Genomic DNA, 25,612 nt, shown 5'->3' with positions numbered 1-25,612 from the left:
GAAGGAAATCAGAGATACATCACCCTTTACAATAGCCACAAATGATATACAATACCTTGGGGTTATGCTAACTAAGCATGTGAAGGACCTATATGACAAGAACTTTAAGTCCCTGAAAAAAGAAATTGAAGAAGATGTCAGAAAATGGAAAGATCTGCCATGCTCATGGATAGGCAGGATTAACAAAGTAAAAATGGCCATCTTACCAAAAGCAATCTACAGATTCAAGGCAATCCCCATCAAATTACCAACACAATCCTTCACAGATCTGGAAAGAATAGTACCCAACTTCATATGGAAAAACAAAAAACCCAGGAGAGCCAAAAGAATCCTGCACAATAAAACAACCTCTGGAGGCATCATGATCCCTGACCTTAAGGTCTACTATAGAGCTACCATAATAAAAAATGCTTAGTACTTGCATAAAAACTGACATATGGAGCAATGGAATCAAATTGAAGACCCTGACATTAACCCACACACCTGTGAACATATAATTTTTGACAAAGAAGCCAAAAATGTACAATGGAAAAAAGAAAGCATCTTCAACAAATGGTGCTGGCATAACTGGATGTAAATGTGTAGAAGGCTGCAAATAGATCCATATCTGTCACCGTGCACAAAACTTAAGTCCAAGTGGATCAAAGACCTCACATAAATCCAGTTACTCTGAACCTGATAGAAGAGAAAGTAGGAAGTACTCTTGAACGCACTGGCACTGGCGATCACTTTCTAAATATAACACCAGTAGCACAGACACTGAGAGAAACAATCAATCAATGGGACCTGTTGAAACTGAGAAGCTTTTGTAGAGCAAAGGACATGGTCAACAAGACAAAGCGACAGCCTACAGAATGGGAAAAGGTCTTCACCAACCCCACATCTGACAGAGGGTTGATATCCAGAATATATAAAGAACTCAAGAAATTAGACATCAAAATGCCCAACAGTCCAATTAAGAAATGGGCTATAGAACTAAACAGAATTCTCCACAGAGGAAGTTCAAATGGCTGAAAGCCATTGAAGGGATTGCTCAACATCCCTAATTATCTGGGAAATGCAAATCAAAACGGCTCTGAGATACCACCTTACACCTGTCAGAGTGGCTAAGATCAAAAACATAGAAGACAGCTTATGCTGGAGAGGATGTGGAGCAAGGGGAACTCCTCCACTGCTGGTGGGAATGCAAGCTTGTACAGCCACTTTGGAAATCAATATGGTGCTTCCTTAGAGAACTGGGAATCCAACTCCCCCAAGACCCAGCTATAGCACTCCTGGGCGTATACCCAAGGAATGCTCACTCATTCCCCAAGGGCATTTGCTCAGCTATGTTTGTATCAGCTTTGTTTGTAATAGCCAGAACCTGGAAACAACCTAGATGCCCTTCAACTGAAGAATGGATAAAGAAAATATGTTACATATACACAATGGAGTACTACTCATCAGAGAAAAACAATGACATCATGAGGTTTGCAGGCAAATGGATGGATCTAGAAAAAATCATCCTGAGTGAGGTAACCCAGACTCAGAAGGACAAACATGGTATGTACTCACTCATAGGAGGATATTAGATGTAAAGCAAAGATGACTAGACTGCTACACAACTCCAGGGAGGCTATCTAGAAAACGGGACCCTAGGAAAGACACAGGGATCACCCAATGACAGAGAAATGGATGAGATCTACATGAACAACCTGGACGAGAGTGGGAGTAATGAAGGGCAAGATTTGAGGGAAAGAAAGCTTAGAGGAGCAGGAGATCCCAGCTGGATCAAGAACAGAAAGGGAGAACAAGGAATAACAGACCATGATAAATGAAGACCACATGAGAACAGGAATAGGCAGAGTGCTGGAGAGGTCCCCAGAAATCCACAATGATATATCCTCTGTAGACTGCTGGCAGTGGTGGAGGGAGGGCCTGATCTGACCTAGTCTGGTGATCAGATGACTAAATACCCTAACAGTCGTCTTGGAACTCTCATCCAATAACTGATGGAAGTGGATGCAAAGATCCTCAGCCAGGCCCCAGGTGGAGCTCCAGGTGTCCAACTGTTGAGACAGAGGAGGGACTACAAGAGCGTGAATTGTTGAATCCAAGATTGCAAAAAGCACAGGGACAAATAGCCAATCAAATGGAAGCACATGAATTATGAACCAACGGCTGAGGAGCCCCCAGCTAGATCAGGCCCTCTGGATAAGTGAGACAATTGAATAGCTTGATCTGTTTGGGAGGCACCCAGTCTGTGGGACCAGGACCTGTCCTTAGTGCATGAGCTGGCTGTTTGGAACCTTACACAGGGTCACATGCTCAGTCTGGAAGGAGGGGACTGGACCTGCCTGTACTGAGTCCACCAGGTTTAAATGAATCCCCAGGGGTGTCTTGGTCCTGTAGGACATGGGAATGGAGGGGAGGGGCTGGGGGGAAGAGGGGGTAGGGGCAGGAGAGGGGAGGACAGGGGAACCCATGGCTGATGTATAAAATTTAAAACACATAATAATAAAATAAATAAATTAAAAAAAAATAATAATCACTCAGAAACTTGCACTAATTAAACTGCTGGGCCATTAGCTGAGGCCTACCATTGACTAGCTCTTACACTTAACTCAGCCCATTTCTGTTAATCTATATGTTGCCTACCATTGACTAGCTCTTACACTTAACTCAGCTCATTTCTGTTAATCTATATGTTGCCACGTGTTCCATGGCTTTACCTGTTGCCTTTACATGTAGCTCCCTGGATGGCAGGCTGGTGTCTTCCCCAGCTTCCACCTCCCAGCCTCTCTTCTCTGTTTGTCCCACCTATCCTATACTTCCTGCCTGGCTACTGGCCAATCAGCATTTTATTTATCAATTAATCATAGCAACATATATTCACAACATACAGGACATCCCACAGCAATCCCATATAGGCAAGGATATGAACATAAAAAAAGGACATTTCAGCCTTCAAAAAATGTAATGTGAATTGATGTATATAAAAATATTTGAAAGAATAGACTGTTACCAATAGATAACATTGTAGAATTGGCTAAAGATATGGTTCAGAAGAGATTACTTATGCCTATATTGCTTGAATTTTTATAATTAATAAAAAGTAATAATATATTTAAATTTAAAGTATCTAAGAAACAAAATATCATTTTGGTAAGTAGCCAAAGATCTAGTAACACAACAATTCAAATCTTTGAATGTTGATGTTATACTAGAAAGAATGAAAATAAGCAAATAGAGTACTCATTGGTAGAAGTTATGTACACACTAATTATAAGAAAGACAAATATACTGAAAATTAAAAATAAGAGTTAATGATTTAGTAGATTTATACAAGAGCTGGTTCTTTGATAGAAAAACGCCTGGGAAAGCTAGAGACAATGTAAATATCCAAAATTAGTAATGAAATTATTTGAAAAATATAGAGAAAAAATACCTTTGAGCTACTTTGTATGTTTTGATGAAATGTATATAATAGTCTAAGGAAGAATATATTTATAAAACATGTATTTTTATTAAATTAAAAAAAATCAAAATTAACCAAACTCCATAATTTATTAAAAATGCTAGGACCTAATGAAACAAAATGTTTTTCAAACCTTTAAGGAGCAGATAGAGTTCATAAAATTATTGGGATAACAAACAAATGGAAACATTTAAGATCATTTTTGTGTTTGGTATCATTTTAAATTTAAGTGTGTGTGTGTGTGTGTGTGTGTGTGTGTGTGTGTTGGGGGGTTCCCATACCATAGCATGTGTGAAAGGCCAGAGGAAAACTGTGTGGAATCAGTTATCTCCTTTACATCTTTACATGGGTTCTAGGGGTTAATCTCAGTGGCTTTGAGTTTTAAACACTCAGGAGGCAGAGGCAGGCAGATCTCTGAGTTCAAGGTCAGACTGGTCTACAGTGAATTCCAGAACATCTAGGACTATATAGAAAATTATTTCTTGAAAAAAATAAATTGCATAATAACCTTAAAGCCAACATTCCTCACTTAATATGATAATTGATAATTTAAAAGAGATATAGTCATCAGTACCCAGAATAAGAGCTGGTGACTTGGTGGTTTCTCTGCCCAAAGTTGTGCTTCCTTTGTTGACTGACTTAGCCACTGTTCTAATGCTGTGAAGAGACACCATGACCATGGCAATCCTTATAAAAGAAGGCATTTAACTTTCAGTTTCAGAGGCTTCGTCTAATATCATCATGGCAGAGAGCATGGTGGCATGTTAGCAGACATGGTGCTGGAGAATAGCTGAGAGTTCTACGTCTGGATCTGTAGAGAGCAGAAAGGGAAACTTCAAAGCCCATCCCTAGTGACACTGCCTTCAACCAGGTCACACCTCCTAGTCCCTCTAATCCTATCAAAGGGTTCATTCCCTGGTGACTAAGCATTTACCTATATGAGTTCATAGGGGTGGTGGGCATTCTTACTCATACAGTCACGCTGACCCACTCTTATTTTTTTTAATCATGTTTTGAGACAGTCTTACTTCATAGTCCAGGTTGGCCTGGAACTCACTGTGGTATCCAGGCTGCCCTCAAACTCATGGCAATCTTTCTGCCTTGGCCTCCCCGATGTTAGTGTTATAGGTGTGAGGCACCATTCCTGGGCTGACCCACTCTGAAACGAAGGGTCCCCATAGCTTCCACGGCATCCCAAGCCAGTGCTGAGAGGGAAAGGAAATTTATTGGAGAGGAGTGTGGATAAAAATAGGATACAAGCCAGTGTGGCAGTGGTGCAGGCCTTTAATCCCAGCTCTCAGGAGGTAGGCGGATCTCTGTGAGTTCCAGACTAGCCTGTCTACAGAGCAAGACCCAGGACAGGCACCAAAACTACGTGGAGAAACTCTGTTTCGAAAAACCAAAACCAAAAAAAAAAAAAAAAAAAAGAAAAAGAAGAAGAAGATACCAGGCAGAAGGCAGCTTCCATGCCCAGTAGATAATGGTCTAACCTCATTGCCTTCCTCCTACCTAAGGGTGGAGTTCACTTAAAGATAGATAGCTCTCTCCATAAGAACTTCAAAATCTGTTTTACAAGTACAAAAATACCTTTCTTTTTAGGTCTATGTATGTGCTGGAGTGTGTATGCACATGTGTGTAGATATATCTGGAGGCCATTGGAAACTTCAGGTATTTTTCCTTGGGCTCTGTCTGTCTGTCTGAGACAAAGTGCTTCACTGACCTACAGCATACCAAGTAGGCTTAGCTGGCTGGTCATGAAGTCCCAGAGACCCTCCTGTCTCTACTTTCCTACCACTAGGATTACAAATGCACACCGCCATGCCTCACTCTTAAATATAGGTTCTGGGCATCAAACTCCAGTCCTCATGCTTGCAAAGCAGGTGCTTTACCTACTGGGCCTCAAGCCAGGTCATATGTATCTTCTCTAATGTCTTTATTTTAAGCCTTTATGCCTTTGTGTTTGCTTAAAAGGAATACAAAGAAATTATGTGTGTTCAGCTTGCATGATATTATCATTCACAGCAAGAAATGCAATGCAACATTACTGTTGTACTGAACTAAGAAGTTCCTCAGAGATACTCTCATATTGGGTATAGCCTGGATCTTCACTTATGCCATAGGAAAGAACTTAGGAGTTGTTATAAAGCGAAATTGAGTTCACTAAGGAAAGGATACTATAAACCCAGTGTGTAGGTGTGGGCTTCTTAAGAGAGTCACATTTAAGTACCTTAGCTCTGTGTGTGTGTGCACATTCGTGGGATGTGATTTAGTAGTTTTTGAAGTTACATTGCTCAAATGATGTCATTGATATCTAAGTTTAAAAGATTAAGTGAAAATATTGTGGTATACTTTTTGGGGGGATAGTGTTGGGGATTTACCTTGGAGCCTTGGACATGTTAGGTGTGGTGATATTTTGTTTGTACTCCAACAAATAAAATTTTCCTGAGGATCAGAGGACAGAGCCAGCCGCTATATTAAACATAGAGGCCAGGCAGTGGTGGCTCACACCTTTAATCCTAGCACTGAGGAGGCAGAGGCAGATGGATCTCTGTGAGTTCAAGACCATCCTGGACTACAAGAGATTAATCTAGTCTAAAAGAGTAACAGAGCCAGACAGTGGTAGCACACACCTTTAATCCCAGCACCTGGGATCTCATGCCTTTGCTCCCAGTATTTGGGAAACACACACACGCCATTAATCCCAGAAAGGTTGAGACAGGAAGTGATATGGCTGGGCAGAGAAAAGCATATAAGGCGGGAGGAGACAAGATCTCCTTTCGGCAGAGGAATTGGTGAGGTGAGAAGTGGCTGGCCGTGTCTTGTTTGCTCTAATCTTTCAGCGTTTACTCTAATATCTGGCTCCGGGTTTTTATTATAAAACCAATTAGAATTCATGCAACAGCTAGGCAGCTGCGTTGCCAAATAAACTGCATCCCTAGCCCTGACTTTTTGTTTAGAGGAATTTTATTCAAAGGTGGCTTAAGAGGTAAGTGGTACATATTTACAGATAAGAGAGGACTGCTGTTAAGATACAGGCATAGGTCATAAAAAGTCAAAGTAGTTCTTACTGTACAGTAAAAGGTAGGTCCAGGCATGTGTTTTGATTATAGATGTGGTTTACAAACCTGCTTGTAAGATTTTCTCAGAAAAATACAGTTCAAAGATGAGAAAGGAATGGTGATAAAGTTTGGGGCTTAAGCATGGTCATTAGTTAATCTATCATCTATCTCTTTGTGCCCCCTCCCCTTCCCTGACCCCATTTTCTTTCTGAGATAGTGTCTCCTATAGCCCAGCTGGTTATTTACCCAAGGATGGTTTTGAATTCCTGATCCTCTTGGCTCCACCTCCCTAGTGCTGGAATTATAGGGACATGTGACCGTGTCTGACTCATTAGCTTATTTAACACTCCTATTTGAGAAATCTCAGAAGAGTAAGTCTTGTTTCTTTGCAGGCCATCTTCACAGTGGTTTTGCTAGTCCAGTCAAAATTCTTGACTCTTAGCCAGCAAGAAAGGCAGAGCAAACTGGGAGATGGTGAGGCATCCTTTTCCTTCCTGTCTCTCTTCTTGCTTTTTCTATCCTACCTCTGTTTGTGTGTTCAGCTGGGAATTCAATCTAGAGCCTTGGGTATGGCAGGCCAGTTGTTTACCTGTGAGCTATTACACATGCTCGGTTCCCTTTCCCACTTTTGAGACAGGATCTTGCTGTGTTGCCCAGGCCAGTTTTACCCACAATCCTCTTGCCTGATATTCCAAATTCTGGGTTTATAGGTATGTGCTACCATGTCTGTCTGTAGACACTCTTACAATTTAGTTTCTAAAAATATAAAATTCGGTATTTGTGTCAAATCCATTTCAGTTTTTCATTTCTAGTTATGGAGGTCAGTTACTTGAAGCTCCTTACTACATCATCATAGTGAGCATTCCATCACAGATCTGTAGTGAATAATTCAGCACACCTATCCATACCTGTATTTGAGAACTTTTCCCAGATTTATGCACCAGGGAGGGACCACTGGATCATCCAGTCTATGTATAGTATCAGAAAGGACAGGTGTGCCACTTAGCAGGAGGGCTGTATGTTTGCACTCTTACCTCAGTGCACAGCAATTCTTGCCTTGCCATATCTTGGCCAACTTTTGCTACTTTCCACCATCCTGCTGGGTAGAAAGTCCTTTCTCACTAGTTAAACATTTTGGTCACACACCCTGTTAGTATTGCTAACTCACTGCTTACCAGCCACTGTCATACTTGGAGTTTCATCATTTATGAGTTGGCAGCCATTAGGTTTCTCTTTCTGTAAGTTCCTTCCTCATATCTTTAGACCCTTTGCTGTGAATTCCTGTGATGTCATTGGGTGGTAGACTCTTCCTCTATAGTATAGATATCTAGTCCCTTTTCAGTTTCAAATTTTAGAGCTTTTTCCTGGATTTCATTCCTCCTGATTCTGTTCATGGTCTTCTGTATTGGATGGAAATCCTGAATTTTGTTAGAGTCCTATATAGCAAATTTGTATTTTTAGAGTTTCTTTAAGGTTCTTCTGATTTTGGTGTTCTGTGCTTTAGAGTGTTACCCCAACACTTGTTTTTCAAACACTTTTACTTGTGTTTTTTTTTTTTTTTTTTGAAGACTTATTGCTTCCTCTTGTTCCAATTGGGCTTGTGGTGTTAACTTTTGGCCACTCTTAATGGAGTTTTAAAAATTCAAGAAAATGGATGACAATGCTCCCCTTCTCTAAGCTCTTCCAGGATTGGGCCTTTGAGCCTGTTTCTACTGTATGAATCCTGTCTGCTCAGTTATAGCTGGTTCAAAAAGATGCTTGCCTCCCAAAGCTCTGTACTCAGTCTTCCTCCAAGGAATTGGGAATTAGGGCCAGTCTTAGCTAGTTTCTTGAAGGAGTTGCAAATTGAGAGGCTGGAGAGACTGTCTTCTACTGTGGGCACAAAGAAACTAGAGGAGCTATCTGAGGAAAGAGATTGAAGTTGTGAGCAAAGAAATAAAGGGGAAAGGCTATGGTCCCATAGAGAGGAGAGGCTTTGAGCTGGAATGTGAAAGTAGCCGGCCTGGATCCTGATGGCTTTCCAGTTTCTGGTTCTGTGCTCTCCTGAGGCTACATTACATTTCCTTTCGTATTAGATAGGGGTGGCTAACCACTGTAACAGATAGACTCCAAAGTATATAATGGTCCTCACACAATGAAAGCTCACTTCTCACTTATACAAACAGGACCAGATGGCTCTAAGTTAGCTGGGTGGCAGCAGTAGAGGCCTGTGCCACAGTTACCTAGGAACCAAGGTTGATGGAGGCTCTTTCATTTGCAACATTTTGTAGTTGGAGAGCTTCTCTCCAGGTCCCACTAAGCCCCAGCAGTCCAGTAGCCCACTTATAAAATAAACACACAGACATTTATATTATTTAAACTGCTTGGCCATTAGCTCAGGCCTATCATTGTCTAGCTCTTACTCTTATATTTAGCCTATTTCTATTAATCTATACTTTGCCACATGGCTTGTGGCTTATCAGTACCTTACATCTTTCTTGTCATGGCGGCGGCTGGTGGTGTCTCCCCACTCCAGCCTTCACTTCCCAGAATTCTCTTCTCCTTGTCCCGCCTACCCTATCCTTCCTGCCTGGCTACTGGCCAATCAGCACTTTATTTATTTTAACCAACCAGAACAACACATTTGACATACAGACCATCCCACAGCACTGTATGACTTTCAAGGTCTCCCTGGACATTAGTATTCATCCTACAGAAGGAAATGATCAGTAGTTGAACCTATGGGAAGCTTTATAGGCCAAGTTCCTTTGGCTGGAACTCTGCCACATTTAATTCTACAGGAAGCTGGGAAATGTAGTTTAACTATGGACCCAGAAGGAAGAGGAAATGGGTTTAGTGAACAGGTAGAAATTACCACAACATGTTTGTATCTGTTTGATACTTCTATCTTTCTACAAATTCCTGTTTTTTCCTTAAACATGTTTGAGTTGCTTCTATTATTTGAACTTCAATGCATAAGGTGTTTTTGCAATACTTATATTTAAAATAAAAGAGATAAAGCTGGTGGTGGTGGTGGCGGCGGCGGCGGTGGCACATGCCTTTAATCACAGCACTTGGGAGGCAGAGGCAGGTGGATCTCTGTGAGTTCAAGGCCAGCCTGGTCTACAGAGCGAGTTCCAGGACAGGCTCCAAAGCTACACAGAGAAACCTTGTCTCAGATATATGGAGAGAGAGAGAGAGAGAGAGAGAGAGAGAGAGAGAGAGAGAGAGAGAGAGAGAGAGAGAGAGAGGGAGAGAGATAGAGATAAAGCTGAGTAATTTTTTTTCAGGAAAACTGGGCCGATTTCCACCTATGATGCATCACCACTCAGCACCCTCAGATGGTCAGATGCCTGGGGCTCGTTTCCAGAGGTCCCACCTTGCAGAGGCCTTTGCAAAGGCCAAAGGAGCAGGTGGAGGTGCTGGAGGAGGGGGTAGTGGAAGAGGACTGATGGGCCAGATCATTCCAATCTATGGCTTTGGAATTTTTTTGTACATACTGTACATTCTGTTTAAGGTAAGTAGAATTCTCTTAGACATATGTCAGTGAAAATCTAATGTTGTTGTAATAAAAATCATCTCCGATAAAACCCTGTAAAGGTCACACAGCTCTTTCAAATCCATCATCTCTTTAAAAACTCATCTCTTTGAACTAGTTAAGATCGCTATATCTCAGTTTTACAGTTAAGAAATCTTAGTCTAGATTTACAACTAAAATGTAAGGCCAGGGTTTAAATCTGGATCTTTTAGTTCATAATCCAATCAGCACTAATTCAAAGGAAAAGGACAAAAGACAAGGCATCTTTGTAAGCTGATAGACCATAAAGATGCTCTAAGAAGAGGCTTGTTCATGGGATGAAAACCAGGGTTTCCAAGGAACCACTGAGAGGCCATATTTAATGCTTCCAGGGTATAATATACTGTGTCTAGTGTCATCTCTGTGATTCTCCCAAGACAAACTGTCATATCTAGACACTAAGCCCAACATTCCTGGTTCTGGGGTGTCTTGCAGGGTCTTTTAAGGTAGACCTCCTATTAGTGCCACCTCCAGGCAGGTTTTTGTAGGCTACAGACTTGTTCTCTGTGAAGAGGTGTAGAACCTTCACCTTACACTCATGCTTAGTGTTAAGTGAGGAGATTTTAGTTTCTTCTCACCCAGGAATTCTGCAGGCAGCCTGAGTTGAACATGAGAATGTCTCTGGGGTTCAACACATCACCTGTCACTTGGATGAGCATGGGTAGAGCAGACAATTATAAGGAGATTTTATTTCCTTTGTGCTTTGATCAGTTTTACCTTCTTGACTCTTTCGGTGGCTTTTAAAAGGACGTTTCTCTAATGTTGATACTTGGTTTGATTTCTGACTTAATTTTTGTCTCCCAGCTTTTTGGTTTTTTCATTTAACATGCGGTGTTCCGTGACTTTGAGGTTCTGAGCTGCTGTTGATGTCCTGTACCTCCTTCATCCTCAGCTTTCAAAGGGAAAAACTGCAGAGGATCGGAACTGCTCCACTGCCCCACCTGGGAACACCCACAGGAAGATTAGTAAGTGCTCCTTACCATGTACTCAGTTTTACTGAGTTGGAGTGGAAAACAGCCAGGGGGACAGTCTGTGGCTATGTCCCAAAAGCATTTCTCAAAAGTGTATGGATATTGGGCCTTAAGGGCTAATGCTGCAAAAAATACAAGGCTGCTAGTTCTTTGGTACATGTTAGCAAATTAACGGTCAACATTTGGCTTATTTACTTTTCACTTACAGACTTCAAAATATTTGTAGCAGAGGAAAACTGAGGGAGAACTTGCATCAGTGACACAGTCTATTATTAGCTCTTGACCCCTTGAAGTCTTAAAATGTTCTGTCAAACAGTTCCCAACAGAGTATGCTGTGCTGTCAGGGGTAATGATATGCATATAGCATAGTCCTTTTCTCTAAGAATTTGTAGATTAGAATGATGCCAGGAAATAGAATCTGTAAGGTAAAGCACTTGCTACACAAGCCTGAAGACCTGAGGTGGAATTTCCAGCACTTAGGTAAAAAGCCAGGCATGGCTGTGCACACCTGTAACTGCAGCACTGGGGAGCCAGCCAGCCAACCAGCCAGTCAGCACAATGAGCCTCTGCTTCATTGTGAGATCCTGTTCCAAGGGAATAAGGGAGAAAGTGACAGAGGAGGAGGACACTGTGTGTCAGCCATCTTGTATGGCACCTACACACTGAACTCACACATATACGTCACACAGAGGGAAAAATAACTTGTGAGGAGGCATTACCTAGAAAGAAAGGACTTATCAAAGGCATTATGGAATCATGTCTGGATGTCTTGAGTAAAACTTAGGCAAGCATGAACTCTTGAGCTTGTTGAGGGCTCGATGGTGTTCATGGGCAGAAGCTGTAGGGCCCACACTTACCAGAGGACTGCCTGCCTCTGCCTCCTGAGTGTTAGGGTTAAAGGTCTGTTCCACCTCAACCATCAAAGGTTTTCTTGTTTGCTTTTCAATTTATTTTTAAGATTTTCAAATTAAAGGACATTTTTCTCATCAAAAGTTTTTGGTTTCTCTATGTAGCTTTGTGCCTTTCCTGGATCTCTCTTTGTAGACCAGGCTGGCCTCGAACTCACAAAGATCTGCTTGCCTGTGCTTTCTGAGTGCTGGGATTAAAGGCGTGTGCCACCACCACCTAGCTCATCAGAAGTTTTTAAAAGAAAGGCATCAGTAGAATGAAGTGAGGATGAGCCACAGAAGCATCTGCCCTAGGCTGTATCTCCTTTTGGAATTATTTCTGGATTCACTATTGTGTTAAATCCTCAATCACATTCCACATCCTTTTTGGCAATCCTAAAACAGTCAAGAATCCAGGGAAAGCTGCTATATCTCATCATGAGATAATAATGGTATTTTTATATATATATATATATAAATTAAAAGAATTAAAAGAAACTGTAGACAGTGAGAAGTCTTGAACTGATGAGAGGATTCAGTGGGTAGAAGAGCTGCGGAGTTTGATCTCCGGAACCCATGTAGAAAGGCAAGATGTTGTGATATGCTTCTGTGATGCATTCCTTTGCTGACATGGAGGCAGAGACAGAAGAATCGTCCAGAAGCTCGCAGGCTAGCTAGGCTAGAGTATGAAGTACACCAGAAATAAGACATACCCTGCCCTGCCTCAATAGAGTGGAGGCCCAGAACTAACTCTTGCAAGTTTTCTTCTGACCTACACACACATACACACACACACACACACACACACACACACACTCACTCACTCACTCACTCACTCACTCACTCACACACTGTGGGGGCCATCCCACCCCCACTTTTCCCCAGGGTACTCTTGAGCAGGAGCATCAGGAAATATTAGATAGAAGTACAGAGGGGAGAGAAACAGAAAACACAAGATAACCTTGAGAAGGCCTGGATCCTAATCCGTCGGGCCCTCACTGTCTCTGCCAAAGGGCTTTTAAAGGAATGCCAAGGGGTGGAACAAAAGACCTTCCCCCAGCACACCAAGTGCAGACCCTTCCAGACACTGAGATAGTACTGAGGCCTGTGGTGCAATCATCCTCTTTATGCAGACATGCTGGGTAAAGCCACGAGGAAATGTAAATGGGCTCCAACAACACACACACACACACACAAAACCACAAAAATAAATAAAAACAAACCAAAAAGCACACTCTAATAATAAATAAAATAAAAAACAGATTGTTAAGACTGTCTCTTGTCAGCGATAGAAAGAAGTACATCAAATGGTAAAATGGACTACTAAGACTGCTTTTTATAGCAATGGCAATAGCAGTGAGCCAGCTTTATCCTTTAATTAGGAATCATGCAAAAATAACAATAACCTCAGCACCACACAGTGCAGTTTGCACCCACTTTACAGGTATTAACTGCCTTCAGAGGCCTTTTAGAGCCAGGCAGTAGTGGTGCACACCTTTAATCCCAGCACTCAGGAGGCAGAGGCAAGCACATCTCTGAGTTAGAAGCCAGCTTGGTTTACAGAGTGAGTTCCAGGACAGCCAGGGCTACGTAGAGGTATGAAATAGAAATTTAGGTCATTTATACTGAGCAGCATTTAATTTTCCTACTGCCTGAAAGTTTACTTCATGTTTTGAGTATTTAGTCTCTCTCTCTCCCTCCCTCCCCCATCTCTGTTTCTTTCTCTGTCTCTCTCTCTCTCTCTCTCTCTCTCTCTCCCTCTCCCTCCCTCCCTCTCTCTCTCTCTCTCTCTCTCTCTCTCTCTCTCTCTCTCTCTCTCTCTCTCTCTCTCTCTGTGTCTGTGTGTGTGTGTGTGTGTGTGTCCATTCTACTGACCCTGTCTGAGAAAACTGTGTCTAGGGACACCCTAGCATGATCTATTCTTTATCCTAGACAACTAGGGTTAGAAAACTTCAGGCATGGAGCTCTCAACCATAGTTCAGGATTTCCAGACCATAAGTAGAGGCAAATGGCTCACCTCAGAGTCCTGATCCTTTTTTTTTTAGTACTGTCCAGGCTTGGTGCCTTACCCAAAAGCACTGTTTGGATCACACCGTCATCTGCCTACCTTCTGCATCTACTCTGGGGTGACTTTGCATGGTGTGTTTTCAGTGTTGGATGTTTTCTTTAGTGCACTCTGCTGGATTACTGCGTGGAAGAGGGAGTGATTTATTTATCATTCCCTAAGTGAGTATGTATTTTGTTGATCCTGGTGGCCAGACCACCAAGCCTTTTCTGTGCTGATTGTATTAGAGAAGCTCATGTCTATTCTCTTGAGTCTCTGAAGAAGCCTGGATTATTACAGATCTTTTTGGCTAGACCTTTCTTGGAAGGGTTTAGGGAAATGCATGTGATGGTTCTTAGACTGATGCTTGTCTTTCAGCCAACTTTGAGCTTATTCAACTGCAAGAAAAACTAAAAGAGACAGAAGAAGCCATGGAAAAATTAATCAATAGAGTGGGACCTAATGGTGAGAGGTAAGTTTTCTTTTTTTGTTTGTTTGTTTACTTTTGAGACAGGATTTCTTTGTGTAGCCTTGATTGTCCTAGGACTAGCTCTGTAGACTAGGTTGGCCTGGAATTCACAGAGATCCACTACCTGCCTCCTGAGTGGAAGAAATGAGACAGTGTGATGGCTCCTCAGGTCAAGGTTCTCTTTTTGTTTGTTTGTTTGATTTTGTTGGTTTTTGAGACAGGGTTTCTCTGTGTAGTCCTGGCTGTCCTAGAACTCACTCTGTAGACCAGGCTGGCTTTGAACTCAGAGATCTTTCTACCTCTGCCTCCCCAGTACTAGAATTAAAGGCATGTGCCACCATGCCAGGCTTGAGGTAAGTTTTCCATGTTTAGTGTAGCAACACTTTTTGCTTTTGATATACAGACTACATGTTTTGTCTTATATAAATGTCAGCTTAGGTGTAATATATGTATTCTTTCTCAATTGACACATTTCCATTTTCATATTTTGAGAAATATTGAGAAACCTGTTTTCAAGCATTAAATGTGGTACAAATTCTTGTGAGAGTTTGTGAAATCTGTATATCTTGCAGGGTCAAATAACCTAGTTTTAAGAAGGATTTTTCCCTAGTTGTCTAATGTAAACTTTTAAGTAAAACCTGGTTATTGAATTTTTTTTCTGAGACCAAATTAAAACAACAACAGCAACAAGGGGCTGGAGAGATGGCTCAGAGGTTAAGAGCACTGGCTGCTCTTCCAGAGGTCCTGGCTTCAGTTCCCAGCATTCACATGACAGCCTACAATTGTCTCTAGTTCCAGGGGAGGGAGGTCCATTGTTCTCTTTTTGCCTCCCTGGGCACTACAGACATATATTCAGGCAAACACTCATACACAAAAAATAAAAAATAAAATCTTAAGGAAAAATAGCAGCTGTCACCACATTAGGCATTTGTTTTGTGTTGATTCACTCCTAGTGCAGAATTAGACATGCAAAGTCGGTGTCAAGGGCCAAAATAATCCTTAGGAAGGAACACTTCTGTTCTGCCACACTGCCAAGGATCTGAAAAGGTAGGTGTAGGAGGTTTATGAAAATGGGAACAACTAAAAAAACAGAGACAAAAAAAAAGAAAAGAAAAGAAAAGAAAAGCCAGGAGCAGGGTGGGGTGGCATATGCCTTTAATCCCAGCACTTGGGAGGCAGAGCCAGGAGGATTTCTGTGAGTCTAAGGCAAGCCTGGTGTATGGAGCAAGATCCATGATAGGTACCAAAACTACACAGAGAAACCCTGTCTCGAATAACAAAAAAAAAAAAAAAAAATTAAAAAAAAAAAGCCAGAAAGGAGAAGCCAGAATGTGATATTATGTACCAAGACAGAGTCAGTCTCAGCTGAGCCTTCTAACAGGGGAGGAGGGAGAACTTCAAGCCATAACAGTCTTGTGCAGAATATTGAACATTCATGTGCAACTGTGGAGTCTTTGATGTAAGGAACAGGCCTTGGCCTCTTCTGTTTGCATCTTTCAAGTATTGTGCTCTATGTCTCCTCCTTTGCTCAGTGACATCTAGTTTGCTCATTTGGTTGCATATCAGAAGAGTAGGCAGCTGGCCAGTGGTGCCACATGCTTTTAATCCCAGCACTTGGGAGGCAGAGGAAGGCGGAACTCTGAGTTTGAGGCTAGCCTGGTCTATAAAGCAAGTTCCAGGAAAGCCAGGACTATGCAAAGAAACCCTGTCTCAAAAACAAAACAAAACAAAACAAAACAAAACAAAACAAAACAAACAAACAAACAGAAACAAACAAACCAAAAAACAACAACAACAAAAAAGAAGAGTAGGCATCCTCAAACTGCTGCTTTGTGGCCTGGCATTTCCTTATAATATCTCCTATGCTGTTAAAATGAGGATAAACACTGGAACATTGACTATCTATGTCAGGAACTTTGATCTTTTCGCAGTTCAGAAACTAGACTTACAACTTAAAATGTTTTGTAAAGTCACATATATACATTACTATATCTGTGTGAGTATATAAAGGTTGACTAGACTTACTAAAGACTGTTCTGAGCTAACTGCTTTTATAGACATTATCTAATGTACAAATATATGTGTAACTATATATACTTTTGTGGCTTTCCTGTCTGTGTGGAGAACTACCCTGACTTTTATAGACCCTTCTGCTTCAGATAAATATCCGTATCTTGGTCTGGGCTGTTGACTGTCCCAAGCAAACCTAAGGGTCATGAACTCCATAGATGAGTATCTATGGTTAGAGCCCCTTACTTGGGAGATGCAACCCCAGGGTTAAGAAACCACATGAAGATAGTCATCATTACCCACCATTACTCAGACTCAAATTAAATGATCCATCACTTGTCCAGTGTGTACCATCTCTCTCTTGGCCTGGCAGGAATTCAGTACTGTACCTCCTACTACACCTTCTGTCTTCTTTGTGCTTTATGTGCAGAGCCAGGGGAAGTTGTCCCTGCACTGCAGCTAGAGTTGTGCCACCTCTTTGTTCATGGGGACCCAGGTTTTTGCTTCTGTAACGTCTTATTCTTTACAAGATGCTGAGGTGTGGACCACTTGAGAACATATCGATCCAGCCTGCAAAGCAGCAAATATGTAAAGTGTTACCTGTAATACTTCTCAGGGGCTGGAAGGCAACTCTACTTCCATGAAAGCACATTCCCTGATAGCTAAGCATGATAAGCACTTTTAAAAGCACTTATTGGCATGTGAGTTTCTTTTTTTTTTTTTTTTTTTTTTGAGAACAGTATATTCAGTTCAGTAGCCTATTTATTGATTGGATGATTAGATTTTGTTGTTTAATTTTCTGCTCTTTATATATTCTTGATATTAGTCCACTGTCTGATGTGTATATATCAGTCAGTATATATAGATCCTTTACCATTTTCTGTAGGCATCTCTTCACTCTTCACTCATTGTTTCCTTTGCTGTGCAGAAGTTTTTTAATTTCACATGTTCCTATTCATCAGTTCTTAGGGAGTTTCCTATGCTATTTGGATCTTTGAAACAAAAATCTTGTGCCTAGATCCTGAAGTGTTTCACTGCTATCCTCCAGCAAGCTAAAAGTTGCAGAACTTAGCATGATCTACCTAGTCCTGGGTGGGCAGACCTTACAGACTTTGTTATGGACTCTCTTTTATTTTCACCCTCTCCATAAGGGTTTTGATCTATTTGAATAGGTTCTTGTGCAGGGTGAGATGGGTACCAGGTTTCCTTCTGTGCCTGACTCGGTGGCGTTTTTCTTCTGCAGGTCTAATTTTCATGATTATCAGAAGATCTGTGGATGCTCCAATGTTTTCTATTAGTTTATTGTTTTAATCATATCTTGACTTCTGTGGGGCAAGGAGAGGATTTAAGACAAGGAGCACATGCTTACTTATAGGCTCTATTCTTTTGTATAGTATTCATATACTACATGCTCCTGACTGCAATATGTTGGCCTGAAACTGAGAAATAGTCAATCTTGAAACTGTACCTTACATATGTCTGTGTATGAATAGAAATGTGGAAATGGTTCTTGATGTAACTTGTAAATTTGTCAGCCACCTTTCACCTCAGTGGTATAGAACTGTACACATGCAATGGCCTCTGTGTTATATCTGATTAATTAAACACAGTATCAAACTCAGAGACACAGGTTAAGGAACCAAGGTGAGATGTTCTTATTTCTGCCTTTAGAATTAGCAAGGTTTCCCTCCAGGAATAGTATGTCTGGTCAGAAATAACTTACCTGCTTGAAACATGGTGTGTCTGTGGAAGCACTGGTTGATAAAGAGCCTAGGCCTGAGTGGCCTGGCCTTGCAAACCTCCTTACATGCTCTCTTTACACCCTCCCAACCCATGTAACTACCTTTTTCCCTAAAACATCCTTTGCATCTAGGACCTTGGGAATACATTTTCCTTTGCTCAGGCACTGACCTCCCACTCCCACTGCATACTCATTTTGACTCTAGATTGTCAAAGCTCTCAACAAGGACATAATTTCCTCTGAGAGTCCTTACCTGAAACCACAGAGGCTGGCAGGGTGGTGCTTTGTGTTCACATCTCCTGGGCTTCTTGGGTGCTCTCTATAGCTTACTGCCATCTAAGCTTGTCTTCCCTGATGTCCTGTAACCTTTGGGAGAACAGAATTGTCACTGTTGGAACCCTGATGATGTCTGCATACTCTGCAATAATGACTATTTTAAAGCAGGGTCTCCGGCAACAGTAGCGTCTTCTGCGGAACCTTGTTTCATTTGTTCTGTGCAGGCCTGTATGGTTGTTAATGGCAGTTAGTAGTTTCTCTAGAAGTAAGTGTATCTGAGAGAGTAAAGTGTGCTGCTGCAGCAAGTAAACTCCAATCTACTGGCTTAAATATTGTCGACTTATTATGCTTGAGTTCTGTTAGCATCCCTTTATTGAGTAAGAATCATTGGTATCAGCAGGTTTTCTTTTGCAAGGTCCTGTGCCACAATCTGTTACCTTAAAGTTTTCAGCTTCTAGAAGTTGCCACTCCTTGGCTTATGACCCCTTTCTTTATCTTCAAGGACATCAATATTGGGTTGAGACCTATTCAAATTATATCACTTTGACCTCTACTACCCCCCTTTCCTACTTCTAAGGACCCTCTTAACAACATGGTGCATTTTCAGATAACCCAGGATAACCTCCCATTGTAATGTCAGCTGATTAGAAACCTCAGGTGCCCCTTACAACCACAATCCTTTTACAGGGAATTTTATGGATTCCAGGGATTAGAACCTGTTTGTCTTTGTGGAGGTGAGTGGGGTCTGATGGAAAGGGGAGAGCTTGAGTAAGCTTTATAAGATAGAAGGGTTTCCTCTGGCAGAATTCAGAAAAAGGATGTTTCAGGAGATAGTAATGGCCAGTGAGAGGAGGCAAGTAAGTGTCTGGGATAGTGAGCAGTTAGGAGCTGGAGTAGGTGGCTGCACTAAGGGTAGGATAAATGGATAGAGAAGTGGGTAATGGGAGAAAACTAGACAACTAGGAGTGTGCCTGAATGATAGGCTGCATTTGGTATTAATTGTTTTTGTGAAGGTTTTCAGAAGAAATGTCATGTTTTCCTATGTTGACAATAGGGCAGACATATGCTAGAAGCCTAATGAGAACGTTTGATCAAAAGGCAGTAGGTAGTGCTGCCATGGTGGGCACTTGGGGTGGCAGTAGGAAGACTACAGTGTATTGGGTAGCCATTCCAGCTTTTTGGGTGCCAGATATTGGTGAAATTATTAAGGCCACGCCACGTAGTTAAAGGGGAGGTTTATTTTGTGGGGCAACTTACAAGTGAAGGGATAGGTAACAGGGTCTGGGAAAGGTGTGGCACAGTCCAGAGGTGTTCTCTGGAGAACTTTGCTTGGTCTACCTCCAGCCTTTAGGGTCCAGGAACCAAGAGAGCTGGCACATCTGGATCTCAGGTCTTTAGGGTCCTCTCTTGGCCCTGCCTTGTAGGCATGACAGTTACCGAAGCCTCAGTGGGGGTTGGAACTTCCAGATCAAAGCTGGAATGGCTACCCACTACACTACAGGGTCCCAGCCAACTCTTGCTACTTAGATAGTTCTAGAACAACCAGGCTATATAGACAAATCCTGTTAAAAACAAAACCAATGAACAAAAACAAAGTGATAGGCCAGTGAAAATAGAAGAGAGGGACACAGATTATGGGAATTTCTGGCCATTGGACGTAATCCAGTGCTAATTAGCAGAAATTTGGGGGGAAGAGTACAGAACTTAGAAGAATATGGGGTATTTCACAATATCAGAGTTTCAAACCTCCAGCTTTTAGGAAGAGGGGCAATCACAGTAGCTCTGAGTAGCTCTGAGGATTTAGGGAGCAGGAGTGAAGGGGCTGCTCCAGGATGAATTAGAATCAGAGATGTCCACTTCAGGCTTTACTTGCTCAAGCTCCAACTGGTGAACAAGTACAGTTGGTCCAACCTAGGTCACACAACTCTCAATGAACCAATCACAACAGAGAGGAAGATGGGTAGGAAGACTGCCACTTGACCACCCACAAAGGAAGGTAAAGGGATGAGTGTCTTTACCCTAACCTCTAATATGAGCATAAGAGAGGCTGTGCCCTCAAAGGAAATTAAGTAGATAGAATGTGGAAGGAAAAGAAAGAGACAAAGATGCCCGAAGATTTATAGTTCTTCCTGGGAGATTCTGGCATCAACTAAGATAAAACACAAAAGAAGAGAAAGAAGATAAGGATTCTGAGAGTGAAACATGGACTGAACTTTGAATGTGGTTGAGATGCTGTCACAATACCCACGTATAATATATGATAGCAACAGGATTATGTGTTATTGGAGCTAAGATCAAGGTCACGGTGAAGGATGAGATCACCAAATCTTTGAGGCCATCATGTTCTTCTGTTAGTCTTGGTCTTTCCTTTCTGTTTTGTTCTCTCTGTGTTTAACTCTTGGATTTGGACTTGATTCTTTTAGTTAAAAGTCAGGTGACAGGGTTGGGGATTTAGCTCAGTGGTAGAGCACTTGTCTAGCAAGCACAAGGCCCTGGGTTCGGTCCTCAGCTCCAGAAAAAAAAAAAAAAGAAAGAAAAAGTCAGGTGACATTATTTACCACCTGTGGCCTTATATTTTTGTAGCATTTTGGAATTTGCCATAGACAACCTATCATCCTGTTCTGCTTGTTCATGTAGCTTCTTGTGATTCTTCATGTGGGCCCTGGTTTTGAAGGACTGAATCTAAGGTTAATTTGAAATTTAATGTGATGATAGGCCCCAAGTAGAGATGCTGAGGAAATAATTGGGCAACATGGATATCTGGGTAAAAAGTAAAGACTAAATAAGGACATCTTCTCTTTAGGTTTAATCTGTGATACTGGGTCAGCCTTCCTGGAGTGTGACTGTAAGAATGGAGACATGGTGGTCCTGAGAGTGCACCTTCATGATGGCCAGGCCTAGTAAATGGAGAGAGAGGGCCACAGTCAGAACTAAAAGAAATGGTTAGAGAAGTGGGAGCGTGAAGGTGTGTTCCTGGCTAAAAAGGAGGAGGTGTCCAAAGGATGCTCTCCAGGCAGAAGAATCAAAAAGAGCAAACTGAAGACAAAGACCCCTAGACTCAGGAGTAAAACAGTCACTGTTGATTTGTGTAAGTTTTGATAAATGGTAGAGTGGAGACCACATTTCAGAGAGGTAGAAGAAAATAAATGGTGAGGAAATGAGAAGCAGCCAGATGGACACATGGCCATGTTGTGAACATGTCTAACTACCCTTTGGGAATTCAAGGCAGGCTGAGACAGTAGGAATTCCATAAAAATGTTCATTGCAGTAAATCCGGAAGATGTGAAAATGTGTATCCTGAACTCTGTGTTTAATGGGCAGCACAGACACACGTTTTCAAAGTTAAAAGGATGTTTTAGTTTGGAATTTCATCTGTTCTATTTGAGTTAAAGGTTTCTGTTTTCCATGAGTTAGGAAGCAGAGGCTCAATTTTGTTTGATTTAGTGTCAGAATATTCCATGCACAGTTGGGGAAATGGACTGTAAAAGCAGCTAGTCAGAGTTTGTAAAAGCAGCCAGGTAGGTTGTCCTATTCTGCCCCTGAGTTCCCCCACAAAATGGGTCATTTTCCTTAGAGGGAGTTGGAAAACTGAGCTGATTTCGTTTGCTTCCCAGGGAGGATGGTGGAAGCGGCACACCTTCCTTTTCCTCAGTTACAATCTTAATGTTGGAAGGAGGGAGAAGCCTGATTTTCCTGTTAGGTAAAGTTCGTTAGGCTGAGCACTGAGAGGAACGCAAGGTAGAGCACACTGAGTAGATAGAGAACGGGGCACGGCTTTCTCTTTACTCCTCCACTAGATGAACTGGCCTCAAAGCAGATTTCTGTTTTCTGTCCTGGACCTCCCCTTTCTGTGTGATGCAGTGTTTTCCTCTCAGCTGTGTCATTATCCTCAAGCCTTGTGCTGTTCTTACAGGTATTTGCTCAGAACCACTGTGTAACTGGAGTTTTCCTGGTCCTGCCTGGCCCAGGGTCAGGACAAATTTCTCCCACCTGCCAGTCCTGCAACTGCTCAAACCCAACCAAGTAAACACACAGAGACTTACATTACTTATAAACTGTGACAGGCTTCTTGCTAACTGTTCTTATATCTTAAATTAGCCCATTTCTATTAATCTATACCTTGCCACATGGCTCGTGGCTTACCAGTATCTTAGCATCTGCTTCTCATTATGGCGGCTGCCAGCGTCTCTCTGCCTCAGCCTTCCACTTTCCTGAATTCTCCTCTCTGCTTGTCCCGCCTATACTTCCTGCCTGGCTACTGGCCAATCAGTGTTTTATTTATTAACCAATCAGAGCAACACATTTAACATACAGAACATCCCACAGCACCACTGCTAGTTGGCAATCAGATGAAGTTTTCTAAACTATAAATTGAGTGTTGTGGTGGCACTCACTGGTAGAGTGTTTGCTTACTGGAGTCCTAAAACAAAGAAGAGGAGAGGGAGTGGGAAAGGAGAGGTGGAAAAAGAAAAGGCATGAACTATAATCTCCATATGTAAATTTTAGTTTGTGGATCTCAGTTCCTCAGTTTCTGTCTGCATGATTGAGTGTTCCAAGTTATGTACCTCTGAGAATAAGCCTTCTGACTCCAGTATTTTTCTGTGGTTGGGACTAATGGCCTATTTTTCTTTGACATCCTTACTTCAGAGAAAGTGTCTCAGAGTAAAGGGAATAATGTACGAGTTCGAGGGAAATAGCAGGAGGCTGGGGACTCAGACTGGTGAGGTGTGCAGCTGAGACCACTGGGATCTTGTTTCCATGTCAACACACCATGGACTCAAGCAGTCATTTGAAGTACTCTGGAGATTAGATTCCCTGTTTATAAGATCACAACATGGAACTAACATTTCTGGTGCCAGCCATGACATTCCAGAATCAATTCTAGAATAATCACCTGCTATTAGACCTCCTCTTTGAGGATCCAAACAGGTCATGGTGAAGTTTCTCCCATTGCTTAGGAGTGCTGACTACCAAATGGCTGGATTATCTGATATTTCCCAGCAGAGCGCAGACTGTGACATCTGACCAAGAGAAACGATTACTGCATCAGCTCCGAGAAATCACCAGAGTCATGAAAGAAGGCAAGTTCATTGACACATCTACTCCAGAGAAGGAAGCTGAGGAAGCCCCTTACATGGAGGACTGGGAAGGTAAAATGCCGCCTTACTTCTTTATTAGCTTTCATCCAGAAAGGACATCTTTTACCTGTTTCCTTAAAAATCAGTGTGGTACTGAGACATGACAAATCATCACTTTTATGTTTACTTTCATAAATGTGCAATTGGAAAGTTTGCCAAATGTGTACAGTTGTAATCACACTATAGCCTCAGAATAGGATCATTTCATCACCCTAGAAAGTCCTAGCCTCCACCTCTGGCAGCAGCTGAGCTGCTTTCCACAACTGTGGTTTGGCTTTACCTATATAAATGGATGGTATTGCAGATGTGCTGTGGTGGGTGTCTTCTGTTTAGAGTAATGCTTTTGAGATTCACGTGTGTTGTTGAGTGTATCACAAGTTCTTTCTGAAATTGCTGGGCAGTATTGTATAAATACACCACAGTTTGTTAATCTACTTACCAGCTGATTAACACTGGGCTCTTTCTAGCTTTGAACTGTAGGATCTGAGCTGCTGTGAGGTTTGCACGCAAGGTTTCACAAGGCTTCTTTTGGACATACTGTATTTCTCTTTCAATATATGCTTAGGATTGGAATTTCAGGGTTTACAGTGAGTATATGTTTAAATGTATAGATACTGTAAGCTAGCTTTAAAGTGGCTGTACATTTGCACCAGCACCTTGTGAGAGTCAGTTATCCCATAACCTTGCTAATACACTGTCTTTCTAAATGTTAGCCATTCTATGAGATTACAGTGTTATTGCAGTCATAACTCAAATTTACATTTCCCCACACTTTTTTCATGTGCTTATTTTCAAACTGTATATCTTTGTTGAAGAGCCTGTTCAAATTATTATTTTTGATTATTGGTTTGAATGTATTTTTTTAAGTTGTAACATATTTATTTATTGTATGGAGGTCTTTTTTGAGACAAGGTTTTGTGATACAGTAGCCCTGGCTGGGCTATAGTCCCCATATAGCACTCAGGCTAGTCTTGAATGCATTGTTCTTATGCCTCAATATCCCTAGTACTGGGATATTTTATGTGCCCAGCTGCAAGAGTTTTTGTGTACCTTGTATGAAAGTACTTCGCCAGTTAGGTATTTTACATGTATTTTCTTATAATCTATAACTTGCCTTTTTATTTCCTTAATAGCATCTTTCAAAGAGAAGTCTTAAATTTTTATGAAGTCATATTTTTCTTTTAATTCACATTTTTGTGTGTTCTCTTTAAGACATCTTTGCCTAATCTAAAATGTTTTTCTCTAGAAATTGTATGGCTTTAGTGCTTACATGTAGTCTTATTTTGAGAACCTTTTGTTAAGTATAATTACATCATTTTCTCTCTTCTCTTTCCTCCCTCCAACCCATTTCTTGAGTTAATCTTTATAGATGGTGAGGCATCAGGACTTAAATTTGCTTTTGCATATCTCAATACTGTATCACTCTCCTTTAATTTGATTTAATTACTTTAGCACATTGGTTGAAAGTCAGTTGACCCTCTTTCTTTCTCTCTATCTGTATGTGTATGTTCTTAGGTGTGAAACCTAGAGCTTTGCATGTGTGGGATCATACTCTATCACTGAGCTCCATTCTAAGTTCATACCAAATGTCAGCCCTGAAAACATGTACATACAGGTAACATACAGATTGAGCAGGTTGTATTTATATGTTTTGGAATGCACATACACACACATACACATGTCACAACAATTAAAGAAAAAGAGCCCTACATTGGTTTTTCAGTTCTAGAATAGCTACAAACATTTGTTAAAACCTACTTTGTCATGATAATGGCTAGACTCGGTTTGCAAACGATTTCTCCCCTTTTATTAAAAGTAGATTCTTTTCTCATATATCTTGATTACAGTTTCACCTCCCTCTATTCCTTTCAGTTCCTCCCCACCTCCCCTCTGCTTCTGATCCACTCCCTTTCTGTCTCTAATTAGAAAACAACAGGCTTCTAAGAGATAACAACCAAACAGAAGAAAATAAAATATAATAAGATTAAATAAAAACCATCACAC

At 41.4% G+C, this 25,612-nt stretch overlaps 1 protein-coding gene across 2 annotated transcripts in view; it reads left to right on the top strand.

Moving 5' to 3' along the window:
* Positions 1-25,612, top strand: part of Ric3 (RIC3 acetylcholine receptor chaperone) — a 57,379-nt gene that overhangs the window by 20,119 nt on the left and 11,648 nt on the right. The window contains exons 2-5 of one of the 2 annotated variants that reach the window (XM_036196245.1): positions 9,786-10,012; positions 10,965-11,037; positions 14,353-14,446; positions 23,475-23,620. In XM_036196245.1, the coding sequence (XP_036052138.1) occupies positions 9,786-10,012; positions 10,965-11,037; positions 14,353-14,446; positions 23,475-23,620 (540 nt within the window). Of the gene's footprint in view, positions 1-9,785; positions 10,013-10,964; positions 11,038-14,352; positions 14,447-23,471; positions 23,621-25,612 lie in introns of both variants that reach the window. The other variant, XM_036196235.1, reaches the window with a different exon arrangement.

The sequence above is a fragment of the Onychomys torridus genome, chromosome 1, assembly GCF_903995425.1.
Source record: "Onychomys torridus chromosome 1, mOncTor1.1, whole genome shotgun sequence".
Classification (NCBI taxonomy): domain Eukaryota; kingdom Metazoa; phylum Chordata; class Mammalia; order Rodentia; family Cricetidae; genus Onychomys; species Onychomys torridus.
The sequence above is the reverse complement of the archived record's forward strand: the minus strand, read 5'-3'. Positions and strand labels throughout refer to the sequence as shown.